The sequence below is a fragment of the Podarcis raffonei genome, chromosome 6, assembly GCF_027172205.1.
Source record: "Podarcis raffonei isolate rPodRaf1 chromosome 6, rPodRaf1.pri, whole genome shotgun sequence".
NCBI classification, from domain to species: domain Eukaryota; kingdom Metazoa; phylum Chordata; class Lepidosauria; order Squamata; family Lacertidae; genus Podarcis; species Podarcis raffonei.
Window position 1 is genome coordinate 45,383,616 of NC_070607.1, and position 15,408 is coordinate 45,399,023.

The 15,408-nt window shown below is 43.7% G+C and overlaps 1 protein-coding gene across 6 annotated transcripts in view; it reads left to right on the forward strand.

Annotated features, from left to right (window-relative positions):
- Positions 1-15,408, forward strand: part of BEND5 (BEN domain containing 5) — a 694,656-nt gene that overhangs the window by 372,545 nt on the left and 306,703 nt on the right. For 2 of the 6 annotated variants that reach the window (XM_053392492.1, XM_053392491.1), the window contains exon 7: positions 13,785-13,918. The exons of 2 other annotated variants lie outside the window; for them this stretch is intronic. In XM_053392492.1, the coding sequence (XP_053248467.1) occupies positions 13,785-13,918 (134 nt within the window). Of the gene's footprint in view, positions 1-1,658; positions 1,938-13,784; positions 13,919-15,408 lie in introns of those variants that run through there. 2 more of the 6 variants (XM_053392495.1, XM_053392496.1) reach the window with 2 other exon arrangements.

Consider the following 15,408-nt stretch of genomic DNA (forward strand, 5'->3'; position numbering starts at 1 on the left):
TGTCCCAAAGGGTTCATATTATCACTGTGTAATAATACATACATATGACCATTTGGAAGATACACTATTTTCCAAAGGCAATTCTGAATGAATTTGTACATTTCTGTGATCACTCAAGAGTTGCTTTCTAGGTGCTGTCTTCTGTGTAAGTGGGAGGGGTGTTGAGGGAACTTCAAGATTCCCATGCCTTTAAGAGCTGCCTCAGGGAGGAGTGAAGAATGCTGAAGTGCCTGGAGGGGCCACAGGAGTGTGTCACCTGTGAGGGCAGCATTGGCACCTCCTCCTCTCTCCTCTTCCCACTCAGAGGGCGCCACATAGTTTTTGCCTGCGCTTCCACCAAGATGGGCAAATGAAAGGAGTAGCTATTGCTGCCTGCATGCCACTCACTCATCTCTAGCTGGTGGAATAAGGCGGCTGGGGACCCAGAGAACACTGGCTCCCTCTCTGAACTCCAAAGTCCACAGCGGCCAATTGAAGCCTGCATGTGTCATGTCATTTGACTGGGACAAGCAAGGCTACTAATAGAGCAAGATCGAACAACAAGAGAGAACAGTTTGATCCCTACGGGAGCAGCTGCTCCATACTTGTGCTCTTAACCGGATAGAGCACAATCGGGATCCCCCGGACTCTTGCACTAGCAGTCAGGGTTACTCTCCTTTTCCAAGTATCTCTGCTGGGCCCAATCCTCCATGCTACGTCTCTGAGACGAAGCGTGGGAGGCAGCTCTTTCCGGGAAGCGTCCCTGCCTGCCCGCCGCCTTTCTGGAGGTGGCGCGACAGGAAGGATCCGCCTGGGCGGCTGGTGGGGCCCTGCGGCTGCTGTTACTTGTGCAGGGAGCTGCCGCCTTTGCACGCTCTTCTGTAGCCCTCTGGGAGCTGGAGGGCGTGCAAGGCACAGCTCGCTTCCTCTCGCCTCGGCGGGTGGGAGAGAGAGAGGCCAAGTTAACAATAGGCACTGGCCCGCTCGCCTATCCCCTCTGGGTGGCTCACAACCTTCCCACCGGGAGAGGAAGCAGCCGCCGCCGAGGGGGCACCCAGCGGGCCGCCGGGGGAGACGTTTAAACTGTGGCAGAACTTCGCCAAGGGCAACCCAAAGCTTGCTCGCCTCCTCATGGGGATCGGCGATGGGGAGCCTGCGGGAAAGGCGCTTCCTCCGCAGCAAACGTGCGATCTCGTTGGGCAGCCCCGCCCGGGAGCCCCCCGCTTCCCCCGCCGCGCGTGGCACGGAGGATCGGGGCCGCCGCGCCCCAGTCCCCGGAGAGAGCACGGACTCGCAGCTGGCATCTCGCACTCTCTCTCTCTGGCTGATGGGAGGCATGCTCCCGAAAGTCGCCCATAACTTGGGAATTCCCTCTTACCCCTCCTGCCCTCCCCTGGCAGGCAGCGAGCGGCACTTTCCCCCGCCGCACGCGCCGGGCCGATTCTCTCTGAGACGCGCGCCAGGCTGAGGTTCGCTCCGCTCGGCGCTCGACTCGTGCTGCTTGCTCGCAGCCCGAGCCCGAGGCTGCCTTGGCAAAGAGAAGCCTGTGCAACCTAGACCGGCTCAGCCGAGCGCCGAGCCGGATTTTCAGGAACAATAACAGAAAGCGCTGGGGCTGAGGGAGCCGAGCCGCGCGGCCCCCTCCCTCCCTCGCTCGCCCGCCCGTCGCCGGGCCGCCTCCCCCCTCGTCGCCGGGCCGCCTCCCCCCCCCCACTCGCCCCCCGCTCGCGCCACAATAATGTACGCCTTCGTGCGGTTCCTGGAGGACAACGTGTGCTATGCGCTGCCCGTGTCGTGCGTGCAGGGCTTCAGCCCCAAATCCCGGCTCGACTTCGACAACCAGAAGGTCTACACCGTCTACCGCAGCCCTGCCCACGACCCCGAGGACGGCGACGAGAGCCCCCGCGAGCTGGGCGAGCGGCCGCTGCTGCACAAGGCCCAGATCCTGGCGCTGGCAGGTGAGGCAACCGGGGGGCGCGCGGGGACGGCGGGAGGAGGGGAGGGGGTGCAATCCGGAGGCCAGACCAGTTAAAAAACCTCCCTGCTCCTGGAAGGAAAGGGTCGAGGAGAAGCTGCTGCTCCTACTGCTGCTCCTGCTCCCCCACCCGGGGAAATGGGTGGGAGGGAAGAGGCCCGACTGCAGCCCCGCTATTTGTAGGGCCTGCCCGTCTCCGTGTGTGTGTGTGTGTGTTATTGAGGGAGGGGTTTCATGCGTCTCCAGGGGTCTCTGCTGCAGAGGCCTAGGATGGGGCTTCTCAGAGGCACAGGGATGCTCATTCGTATGAGAATAGCAACAGTAATAATCTGGGGTTTCGTTTTTTTGTTTGTTTATTTTTAAGAGAGTATTTTCCCAAGGTGCTCAAGAGTGCTTGAATGAATGTTTCTGGCCGAAGAAGGAATGGCTACAGGAAAGGATGAGGGCGTTTAGGTCAGGGGTAGCATGCCGAAATGGGCATAATGGCAAGGACTGGGAAGTTTGTGAGATCCTAGAAAACGAAGGTCGAGAAGGAACTGTTGCAGCAATTCTGTGCATGGAATGAGGAGGCCTTTGGTTATTTGGCCACGTGTGATAGGCATGGAAACCAAAGGATGAACATGGGCAGATTGGTCATGAGGAAGTTGAGGATGTAGTCACCACAGAAAAAGTCATAAAAAGAGCCCTGCTGAATAAAACAGAAGGATCATTCTGCTTTCAAAAGTAGTGTGCCAGATGATTCCAGGAATCCCACAAGCAAAGTGTGAATGCAACAGTCCTCTGTTGTTTGCAGCCAAACAGCTGCTATTCAAAGGAATGCTGCTCTTGAATGTGGATGATCTAGGGAATTACCATGGCTAAAGTCATTGATCAATCGGTTTTTCTTTACATCATCATAACATCTTGGAGCAGCGAGTTCCATAAGTTAGCTATATTACATGGTGGGATATTTTCCCCTGTATTTGTTCTCATTCAATTCCATTGAGCAAATGTAATAGCATTTTGTGAGAATTAGTTCTAGTATTAAGTGAGCTTGTATGGACTTTCTTCAAAATGTGTGTCATCTTAAAAACCTCCATGAGCATATAGAGGCCATATTATTACAAGAATTGCTCCTTCCTGTGATCCATTTGCAAAGGTGACCTACATGCATAATAGCACAGCTTACCAAAAAATCAGAGGCTGAAGAAGATAGATGGTAGAAAATACATTTTCTTGGTAGTATATACCAGGCTAGAAATACAGTGAGTCCCAGCCCCCAGATTGCAGACAAATGAACTGTCATTAGCCATGAGTGCTAAATGGAACTTTCATATTCAGAAACCATATACTTCTGAGTACCAGATATTGTTGACAATAACTATGGCTATCCATTGTTTTCTGTCCTTTCTGTTCATGAACTGCCAGATGCGGTGCAACAAGGTTTTTCATATGGCTGGTATTTTTACAAATTAACAGTGTAGTCCTATAAACGTCTACTGCTAGGTGAGTATGTATAGGATTGCACTCTTAAGTCCACAGAAGTACACACAGGAAGTATGCCTCACTGCACATAATGGGCACCTTCTTTTATTCACAGAGTCCATCCCCCCCCATCCACATGAATTAAGGGAGCCATGCTGGAGATAGGTGGACTTTATCCCAGGTAATCTTATCCCCTTCTAGCCCCAGCATATAGATACAGCTTCACTATTTGAACCTAAATTCTGGCTAATACCGCCATACATTGTTTCAACAGTGCACAAGGAGAAGTAGGCACCTAGGCATATACCTCTCTCCTTTCCTACTGAGGTGTGGAGAGCAATTCAGACCTCTGGTCTGCAGCAACATGGCTTAACAGAGCAGAGCAACAACTTTCACACATCCACACCTCTTGTACCAGCCTGGTTCATTTTGTTAGCCAACACCTAAGCTGGTGCACCGAAGAGGCCCAGATCGTGTCCATTGCTGTCATGTGACAGAAGCAGGGTCTGCTGAAGAGCCAGTGATTCATTTACTTGCTCCCTCTCCACCTTCCAGAACGTCCCATTTTGTAGGTTTATGCTTATCACCGGTGAGTGGGGTAACTGCTGGTGATGGCTCAAAGTGTTCTGTGGCTTAAAGTGTTCTGTGCCAGTGGAGCCACACAAGGCTGGGCAGAGGTACACGTCTGCTGCATACACACACACACACATCCTGGCAGTTCAGAGAGTTGGATCACAGTGATATTTTATGTGTAACATTGCAGACCTATTAAGATGGCCATAGAGGCTGATGGATTCTGAATAATTCCTGAGAGTCTTTGAGATTTTGTTGTTGTAGCTGCTGGTCCTCTTGAAGCCCTGATCACATTATGGAGTTCTGAAATGATGTGGACTGTAAATTCACTCCTCTTATTCTTGAGCTGAGGCTGTGCATTGCCTTAGCTTATCCAATAGCTGATGAAGAAGGTGGGGGCAATGTCTAGCATACAAATATGACTGGACAAAAGTGAGAGCTCATATTTGAGACCACTCTCTGGCAGCGATACTGCCCAACGAGTATACTGTTCTACCACTATTGTATCATCTCAGTGCCATATACTGATGTGTCTTTGAATGATGAGATGTCCCCAAATGAGTCCACAGAAAGATCTTAAGGAAACCTTGAAGGCCTATTGTGACTTGGGGATAAAATTGCTGACATTCATCACAGCCTGAACAGCACAATTAAAACAATTTAGTCACAGATTTAGGGTGTTGCCTAATTATTTTCATAGTACATGCTCAGGAAGTGGTTATTAGTGTCAACTACTGGCTGGTCAGGGACACTGGTGGCGCTGTGGGTTAAACCACAGAGCCTAGGACTTGCTGATCAGAAGGTCGGCGGTTCGAATCCCTGTGACGGGATGAGCTCCCGTTGCTCTGTCCCAGCTCCTGCCAACCTAGCAGTTTGAAAGCACGTCAAAGTGCAAGTAGATAAATAGGTACCGCTCCAGCGGGAAGGTAAACGGTGTTTCCGTGCACTGCTCTGGTTCGCCAGAATGACCTGGAAGCTGTACACCGGCTCCCTCGGCCAATAAAGCGAGATGAGCGCCGCAACCCCAGAGTTGACCACGACTGGACCTAATGGCCAGGGGTCCCTTTACCTTTACCTTACTGGCTGATCACTAATATTACTTCCAGTACCAGATATCAGTCAGATGGTAGCTGGAGAATTACACATTCCTAAATACAGTGGTACCTCAGGTTAAATACTTAATTTGTTCCGGAGGTCTGTTCTTAACCTGAAACTGTTTTTAACCTGAAGCATCACTTTAGCTAATGGGGCCTCCTGCTGCCGCCGCACCACCGGAGCACGATTTCTTTTTTCATCCTGAAGCGAAGTTCTTAACCTGAAGCACTATGTCTGGGTTAGCGGAGTCTGTAACCTGAAGCGTATGTAACCTGAGGTACCACTGTAATGTTGATTATTTAGATCAGGGTTTATGCTTAGGTTTGACACAGAAACTGATTTGTTGGTTCTGATAACCTGCTGTGGAAGGACAGAAGAAGTGTGATACTGATAATTTTCTGGATACCTCGGTGGTATTTGATACCATCCTGGACCAGGTTATTGGAATGTAAGCACTTGGTGGATTCCAGAAGGTTGTCCTGGGGTCCTTTGGCTGTGGTTAAGGACAAAGGTCCAGCTGTAAAATGGAGCTCAGTCCAAACAAGATGGGATTTTTATTTATTTAAATATTTTAAAGTTACACTTCCAAGGTGGGATGCAACCTAAAGCAGGTTCTGTAAGTAAGTAGTCTGCCTGACTGAGGATCTGTTCTGCTTAGGGTTGCATGCCCTCTTAAGTCTGCAGTACTGTTAGACCCATCCTTTGCTATGAACACCCAAGTCGTGTTGGTGGCATGCAGCACTTTTCACAAAGTGCTTCAGACTAGAGTGCCAATTGCTACTCCTTCTGAGCAGACGTAGCCTGGCCATGTTTATCCTTGTACCATTCAGGCTTGACAACTACAATACATTAGGAACAATACACTAGGAACATAGGAAACTGCCTTATACCAAGTCATGTTATTGGTCCATCTTGCTTATTGACTGTATTGATCTGTATTGACTGGCAGATGCTCACCACCATTTCAGGTAGGGAACCTTGCATCCCTACCTGAAGATTCCAGGGACTGAACCTGCATTCAAGGCAGGTGCTGAACTACTGAGCTATACAGTGGTACCTAAGGTTACATACGCTTCAGGTTACATACGCTTCAGGTTACAGACTCCGCTAAACCAGAAATAGTACCTCGGGTTAAGAACTTTGCTTCAGGATGAGAACAGAAATTGTGTTTCGGCGGTGCGGCGGCAGCAGGAGGCCCCATTAGCTAAAGTGGTGCTTCAGGTTAAGAACAGTTTCAGGTTAAGAATGGACCTCCGGAACGAATTAAGTACTTAACCCAAGGTACCACTGTAGTTCTTTTTCAGAAGTGTCTCATATTGAGAACATATCTACCATGCTGATGATGGGCATGCGTTATCTTGCCATCTTAATTGACTTCCTGTATGTTTCCAGATGGTGCTGTTGCCTTGATCCCAGGATTTATAGGTTATGCCAAAGACCACCGGTTCTGATTATCTCTTAAGAGATTTTTTTCAGTCTTTTGCTTGTTGAGGTTAGGTGATGTGCCTTCTCTATAGTAGTTTCCAGTCTGTGGAATGATTTCCACTAGGCACATGCTGGATGATTATTTTATTTTATTTTTTACTAATTTCTTCTATGCCATGCAAAAATGGCTTTAGTTTATTGTTGCTTTTTCAGTTCTGCTGCTTTTATACCTGAAATTTCAACTTGATTGCTTCCTGTGCTGCCACATGTTATTTTGAACTTGCTTATTCATATTAGTTTGTTTTGTTTTTATTGTTAAGCTACATGTTGCTAGAAAATACCTTTCTGAAGTGGGATAATACAAGTCTATCAGATAAATAAACAAATCCTTTCTATATGTGCTATGTAAAGTTACAATCTTCTATCTGCGAAACAGCACCCCCCGCCCACTGCCATACAGGTCTTGCAGAATTATAGAAAAGTGCTTACATCAAGGATAAGAAGGAAGGCAAAAGGGGAAGGGGGGGAAAAGCTAGCCTTTAAAAGGCCTGAGCTATTGAACTATGATTCAAAGACTGGAAAGAGTAAATTAATGTCATCACTGCTCCTTAGTTAGTTGCCCCCCCCCCCGCAAATGCAAGTTAGTTTGTAGCTTTAAAATATTATTTTTTAGTATATCTCCAGAGTGAGAAAACTACTTGCAGCACACAAGAATCCCAAGGGCATTGTTATCTGAGAAAGGTACACATTGAGCAGAACATTCTGGGGGCATGCATAGAGAAGAGACTCTTCTTTCTAAGTATCCATTCTCAAGTTTGGGCATTATGAGCTGGCAGTTGAGGTGCCTTTTTTAAAAAACAAACAAACCCCAAACACCTCTGTTTTACAGAGTTCAAAACCAAAATGTTCTTTACCCTTTTAGGATTGTTTGATCCCAAAGACATGCTGAAAAGTTGGGGGTGTGGTGACCCTGTTGGCAGGACTGAGAATTAACAATCCTCTGTGCCGCAAGAGGAAAACCTTATATAATCTAGAATAACGCTCTGTATTCAAAATGCCAAAGAGCAGGATTTGTGCTAAACACACTTAGGGGGCAAGAAGCATTTCAGGTCACAGGATTATTTATGCAATCAGTAACATTAAAAATCCCCATATCTGTGTTAAAATATGAGGTGAATATCATATCTGTTGCAAGACAGGAAGTGAAGCTGTAGCTTGTAAAAGGTACCTGTTGTTCTATAAATCATTATATATGCTGAGTACAAAATACCTAGATGCTAAGTTCAATCAGTGCAGAACAAATGGTAGTTAACAACAGTGACAATTCCTGATTAGTATCAATTATTTAATCAGGGTGGCCCACTGCAAAGTTTTCACTGCCAGACTGTAGTTCAAACATTTGCTGTAATTTCCCCCAGGGTTGTGACTTTGATTTTATCATGTATATTTTACTGAAAGAACAACACCCTTCTATGACTACAGCATAACAATTAATTATTCGTATCCAAAATATAGGTAATTCAGTGGTGATATTGATGCAAAAATTAGGTTTTTTTATTGTCAGAAACTTCAAGCAAGTGCTTCATACAGTCTTTTAAAAACTCTTCCCTTCCTGGTTGGCTGGAGGTGATTTTTACCTGCTGCATGCCTGGTTACAAACGTGATGAAGGAAAATAAGAATTCTCTGTATGGAGAATGATGACTCTCTATTGAGAATGCCTGATTTGGGGAAGACCCTACTCTTCTGAGGGGTTCCCCACCTCAAAAGCAGTAATACAGAATATCCAACATTCATTAGACTCATAGAATTGTAGAGTTGGAAGGGACCCTGAGGGTTTATCTCGTCCAATTCCCTGTAATACAGGAATGACAAGGATGACAGCAGTTTGGACTAGTGAAGTGAAGGTTCTTGGAGTAGGCTGAGTTAGCTGTCTACCACTTGCTCATAATCTTGCTCTTCATTCATTTATTTCATGATTGTAAATATTGAACTTGTACAAGGTGTGGTCCATTCTGGCTGAGTTTTGTGAGCTAGGAAATTACATATTGCAGTGTGTATTTGAATATCTTGATAGGTATTCTGCCTGTGACTGAGGTGGGTAATCTGTGGCTCTGACATTGGTCAGTGATCAGAAATGATACACTGATGGGGTTTGAACTTAGATTGCCTGACAAAGAAAGAGAGGTGGGGCAGCTCTATGAAAAGGATGAATTTCATGTGATGGATCATTAGGAGTGAAATATGCCTTGATACATATATATAGTAAAAACTGTGCTTGGAATACTTTATCTAGTTCTGGTTGTCACATTCAAAAGTGTAGAGCCAGAAAACCACAGCTAAAATTATTGAGGGGAAATATTGGAATGTTTTGATGACTAAAGGGGGACATGATAGTCAAAAAAACCATGCATGGCTTGAAGAAAGTGAATATGGAGCTCCCCCCCCCCCCAAATATATATATATATATACGAATTGTTGTCACTCAGTGAAGCTGAATGGTGCAAGATTCAGGACAGACAAGAGGAAGTATAGCACAGAGTTAAATTATGGAAGTTGCTACTACAAGATGTAGTGATGATCAACTTGGATGAATTTAGACATATTCATGCAGGATAAGACTATCATTGGCTACTAGACACCACAGCTGTTATAACTCTTTCGAATCAGACACAGGATGCCTCTGAATACAACTTGCTGGGTAACATGAATGGGAGAGAAATATTGTGCTAATGTCCTGCTTGTGGACTTTCATAGGCACCTGGGAACAAAATACTGACTTGTTGGGTCTTTGGAATGATCCAGCAGGCCAGGTTTTGCATTATTATAATTGGAATTGTAGTCCAACAACATCTGGAGGACCACAGCTTCCCAACCCTAGTTCCTAGCCTACAAGGTTTGGATTCGCTGATGTCATCCAGCTGATATGTTGAAGCTGTTCTGTGTAAAAATTGGTATATAGTAAAGTCTTGAGATTGCTTCATCATCTATCTGTTACAATTGACTTCATGCTTGTTATTCTATTGCCCTATCGGCTTTTGACAGCTTTATGATAATATGCTAGCTTGATTATCAGCTGTCTATTTTGCTTTGCCATGTATTGGGCTGTGCATGAATCCACACATATCTAATTGAACATGGAGAACCTGCTTCCTTCTGTTTTCTTCTTTTAGTATTAGTAATATTTTCTTTGGGTTTCAGAAGGATTTCAGGAGCTATCAGATACCAAAGAAGGCTACAAGCACTAACAGATTCTTGAAACATCCCTGTGTGGAGTGTTCATGGGAAGCTGACAAAGAAAAATAGGGCGTTGTTGAGCAGTTATAGTAACAGCCAGCTTAAAAATTCTCTAAAGTTCAGTAGACCATGATGTTCTGCAGCTTCATTTTCTCTAATATCAGGTTCTCTTAATTTGTTTGTTTGTAAGGCTTAGTAGGTGTTGACGGGAATGGGTTGGTTAACGATAATATAGATTGAGCCATTGCTTTCTTCTGATGTTACTTTACAACATTTTGCTTTCAACATTATCCAAAGCAACCAAAATAAATAAAACAAGTCAGTTTTAACACTGGCAGGATCTTTATATGGTCCCAGAATACTTGTACTTCCTTGGTTTGTGCTCCATGTTGCAAAAATCTCCCAATAGTTGCTTGCCTGTCAGAACTGCTTCCAGGTGCCCAGACAAAGAAATCTTTAAATTTGAGGGATTTCTTTACCTTCCTTTCCGGCTGTTGAAAACATGACTGACACTTTTACATATAGATAGACAGGTCCATGAAAATTTTGTGAGCCAGTAACTCTTTTTACACCAATCCAAGGCGTAAAAAAGCTGACTTGCACTTCTGCTTCATCACTATTTGCTTTCAGGATCAATAGACAGTCAATGAGAATTATGTTATTAATATTTATTTAAAGTCTTTTTCATAAATCTATTTTGAATTACCCTTTTTTTTCTTATATCCGTAAGCCAGGACTGGACATGTCAACAGGGTTTATCTCCACCTCCCCACTGTTAAACCACAGATATTCCTCTTCCCTCATCACAAACTGCTCTTGATTTTTCTTTCTTTTAAAGGCAGTTTTCCTTGCAAAACCCAGGGTTACCTGGTGTTTGAGAAACACATCCAAGGCTTATGTGGGTTTGCAGAAGTAGTCACACACTTATTTCAAACCTAACCTATTTTGTGTCATAGAATGTAGCTATGCTGTGTTGCAAGAATGTATTTGTTGATACAACAAGGACTGGAGATTGGGCATTAGCTTCCAACACTCTCTTTAAAATTCAGAAGCTGAAAGGTTGTCCAGTTTTTTGCCAGTTAAGTAGTATTTTTCCAAGACATGCCATGCCTAATATAGTCTAATGCAGCCTTCCCCCAACCTGGTGCCCTCCAGATGTTTTGGTTTACAGCCCCCTTTCAGCTGCAACTAATCAGGCGTGATGGGAGTTCTAGTTCAAAACTTCTGGAGGACACCAGTTGGGGAAGGCTGGTTTAGTGAACATCAAATTTCAAAGCAGAAAAGATGCTATATTACTGATAAAGTGAGGTTAGAATGTTTATGCTGTAAGAGATGCTGGTTTTTCCACAACATACTGTAAACACATGATTTAATATATCTTTAGGAGTTGCTGATTAGGAAAAGAACATGCACGGACACACTGTATTCTAAGAAAAAATTCCATGAAGCTCTCTGAAACACTTCCATGTGGATGCTGCTAGTACCGTATGTACTTAGTTTCATTTTCCTGAAGCAGCAGCTTTCAATGGGCTCACAAATGGTTAGTGTTGACAGTGCAGAAAAGGAAAACAAAGGTAAATCAGGGTTTAATGAGGAGCACAGCATTCATTAGGTATGAGTTACACAGATGAATGCAATTCCTTTTTGTCAAAGACAGAAATGGATCTCTCAACTAGTGAAATTGTAGCCTGAGGCAGAGTAAAGAAAATACATACAAAAGATGCAAAAAAAAGGGAACCAAGACAAGCTAAAATGAACTGCAGATAGTCATAAGAAATACCAAGCCAGATGCAAGAAGTAGTGATGAAATAAAATTCTAAACAGCAATCCTCAGAGTCCTCTTCTTAGTGCATTTTATAAGTCTGCCATTTTTAACAACACATCAGTCTGACTGCTAGGTCTGGATAATCGCATTTTCATTTCCACAGAGAAAAAATGTAAAGGAGTCATCAGATTGATGTTGTCATAAGGAGCAGGAGATTAAAAATGAGAGAGTGGGGTGGGAAAGTTAGGTTTACATAGAAGAAAGGAAATTACAGATAAATATTGATCAGAATTTTAAGTTTGTCTCACTCATATATTACGAAATAATCATAGGTAAATATATTAAAATTTGCAGGGGTACACCAAAGCAAACTTCCTTTCTTTACAAGATTTATTAGACACCTTTCGAAAGATCAAAGATGCATACAATAAAAACATTGTCAAGTAAAGTCAGCCCATTAAAAAAATAATAATTAGAATTGATCCAAAAATCAAGAGCAGCAGAGCAATAGATAATATAATCCCTTGATAAAAGCTGAAAGAGCATGAGAACAAAAAAGCATTAACAAATGAAAATATATTAACCATCTTGCAGAAAGCAGCAGGAGATTATGCATCTCAGTAAGCAGAAACATCAACCCTGTTTGATTTCTTGGATGTCTTGATAATATCTGCCTTGGTCCCAAATTATGTGTTGCTTGCCAGGAGCTGAGTGACAAATGAAAGGTATAGGAAGGAAACTATCAGGGGTGATAGGGGTTCTGAACAGTCTGCCTGGAAATTGCACCTGAAGGCTCCAGAGTTCTGCAAATAAACCTGCACACTCCTGTCTTGGTTCTCAAGCCACTGGACTCCAGTGGTGGCCACTGCTTCAAAAAGCAGTAAACAGAGATAGGATTGGAAGGTCCCATTCAGGCCTCTCCCTGTCCCTGGGATCCAGAAAGGACAGTGCTGCTTGTTGTTGCCACTTAATCTTTTCCTTAATCTTGCCAGAGCAAAGGAAATGGCATATTTATATATAATGAAAATTTTGACAGTTTTATTTTGAATTGGGCACAGTAAAACAAGGTCTAACTCCTTTCCACAGCAAGCCCACTTGCCCGGATATTTATCAGTTTGTTATATATTCACGAAATGGCTCGTCCTCCTATTGGAAGACCGGACAAATGCTAGAACATTAGCAGTGGCCAAGTTTTTATTGGTGGTTGCAAGAACCAATGATCCCTATATTCTGAACGAAATGCTTGTTTAACCTGGAGGTAGGCTGTATGAATTGTGTATTGCTTTGTAACGATTTATTGGGTCTCTGGACCATAATAAAGGTTGATGATAATGGTTCAGTTTGTATGGCACATTAAACCAAAGTGTAATACACACTGCACAGACATTCCCACAGCACCTTTCCCTTGCACTTCCTGCTGCCACACGCCAGATAAAACAACCCAGATTCTGTGTTGTCATGTCATCTGAACCTAGGCTCATGGTTTTTCCTCCAAACAAACCATGAGCTGTAAGCCAGTTACAAACCTTAGTTACGGTTCATGGTTTGTTTGGAGGAAACACATCACAATCCAGACTCTGGCTTGCTTTGTCCACAGTGCAGCGGGGGAGAAGAAGAGTGCTGTGGGAGCTTTTGAGCACTATGCACTAGTACATTAATGTAGAGAGCAAACTGGGCAAGTGACAGTGGCAGTGACAGCTTTTTTTTTAGCAATGCTATAGTGGTAATGTTGGGAGAGTGGTCTCTGTTTTTCTCCACCTGACTCTTGTAAGTTATGCTGCTACCTGCTGCAGGTGTCAACAGTGCTGAAAGAACTTCATTTCACAGTATGCCAGCTGCTTGGGAATTTGCTATAACTGTTCTGATAGATAGGGGAGAGGTATTCTTAATGCATATATGCTGGAGGAACGCCAGCATATCTTCTTTAAACATTGCCTCTTCCTCTTTTTTTGGGTAAAAGAATTGTCCTTTTGTAATAGGAAGTTTAAAATTTTCATACATTTAAATGAAACAACACAAATACAAATGTGGTGATTGTATTTTTTCTGTCTTGGAAAATACAGAATTAAAAAAATGTAGAATTATATGTGGCAATCTTCATTTTGGTGTTAATGTTTAGAGTCTGTGGAGCAATTGAATTCCACTGCACACTGAAGACAGTCGAGCATGGGAAACTTTAAGTGGTCTGGCCTCAGTGATACAGCATTTGAATGATAAGTTTGATGAAAAGTTTGATGAATTTGACCATTTTTATTTTTATGTAAATTTTACAGAAGATAAAACTGATCTTGAAAACAGTGTGATGCAGAAGAAAATTAAAATCCCCAAGCTTTCTCTCAATCACCTAGAAGAAATAGGAGAAATTACAGATTATGGGGATGAAGATATGGAACTTAGACACTGTAAGGTATTGGAAGTTTTTTTGTTGCTCTTTTTTAAACTTTGTGGCTTCAGACCTTAAAGGAAAGCATACCAAGCATTGTATTACTGGCTATGACTGATGGGAGTGTGAATGTGATCAAGACTCCTGAATTGCTTTAAATGTCTCTTTTGTAAATGCATGGGGCTTTTTCATTCTATTTGCTCAAGTTCCTTTCTTTAGTCATTGTTGGACACTGTTTCAAGAGTTGTTTTGCTAGTTTTTTAATTGAAGGTCAGCTACAGGGTTTTGTGAATATGAGTTTTCAGCGTTGTTACTCATTTTGTGTTGTAAATTTAAAAGAAAGTTTTACGACACTTCATGAAAGAAACTTCCCTTTCACATTCATGTCTGTTGCAGAACTCCTTCACTGGTTGCCTTTTCTTCCCTTTGGTTACTGGTGTTAACTGGTTAACACCAGCAAATAACTTCATAGTGGACTGGCATTCTCTAAAGTGTGGCCTGTGGATGAAGTATGATACATGTATAATCCATGTGTTTATGGGTTTGAGAGTATCAGCACCTGCCTTTTCTAGATATTTAAAAGGTCTAATATTAACACAAAAAAACACCCCACAATGAAATATATACAACATAATTCATTCTGCTATTGAAGGGGAACATCCAACTCCCTCATCCTATCAGAAAACGATTTCCGCTCATGCAACGGGCCTCTCCCCTCTCTCCTCCCTCAATATGCTGTGGCCAAATCTGCTCTAGAGAGTTGGGGGAATCCCCCAGAACAGATTTAGAGTGTGCATGAGGGTGGGAAATATTAAACCACTCAGGGTTGTTAAAGGAGCATCGAAGAGCTACAAAAGGACCTCTCCAGACTGGGTATTCACCCAGTGTGGCAAAATGGCAAATGCATTTAAGTGCAAACTAGTGTAAGGTGATGCCTGTAGGGACAAAAAAAAAGCGTAATTCCACATATATACTCTGAACTGGAGGTGAATGACCAGGAGTGAGAAACCTTGGAGTTGTAGTAGATACAGTGGTGCCTTGCAAGACGAAAAGAATCCGTTCTGCGAGTCTCTTCGTCTAGCGGTTTTTCCGTCTTGCGAAGCAAGCCCATTGACGGATTAGCGCTTTTAGCGGCTTTTAGTGGCTTTTAGCGGCTTATCGGCTTACGGATAAGCGGCTTAGCGGCTTAGAAAAAGGGGGGGGAGGAAAAAAAACCCGCAGGAACTCGCAAGACATTTTCGTCTTGCAAAGCAAGCCCATAGGAAATTCGTTTTGCGAAGCACCTCCAAAACGGAAAACTCTTTTGTCTAGCGAGTTTTCCGTCTTGCGAGGCATTCGTCTTGCGGGGCACCACTGTAGCTAAGTGAAGATGCTGACCCAGTGTACAACAGCTGTGAGAAAGGCAAATTCCATGCTGGGGATCATTAGGGAAGGAATTGATAATAAAAGTGCTGATACCCAAATTCATGTGATCGATGAGGTTACCGTGACAGCTTTGGGGCTTCATCCTATGT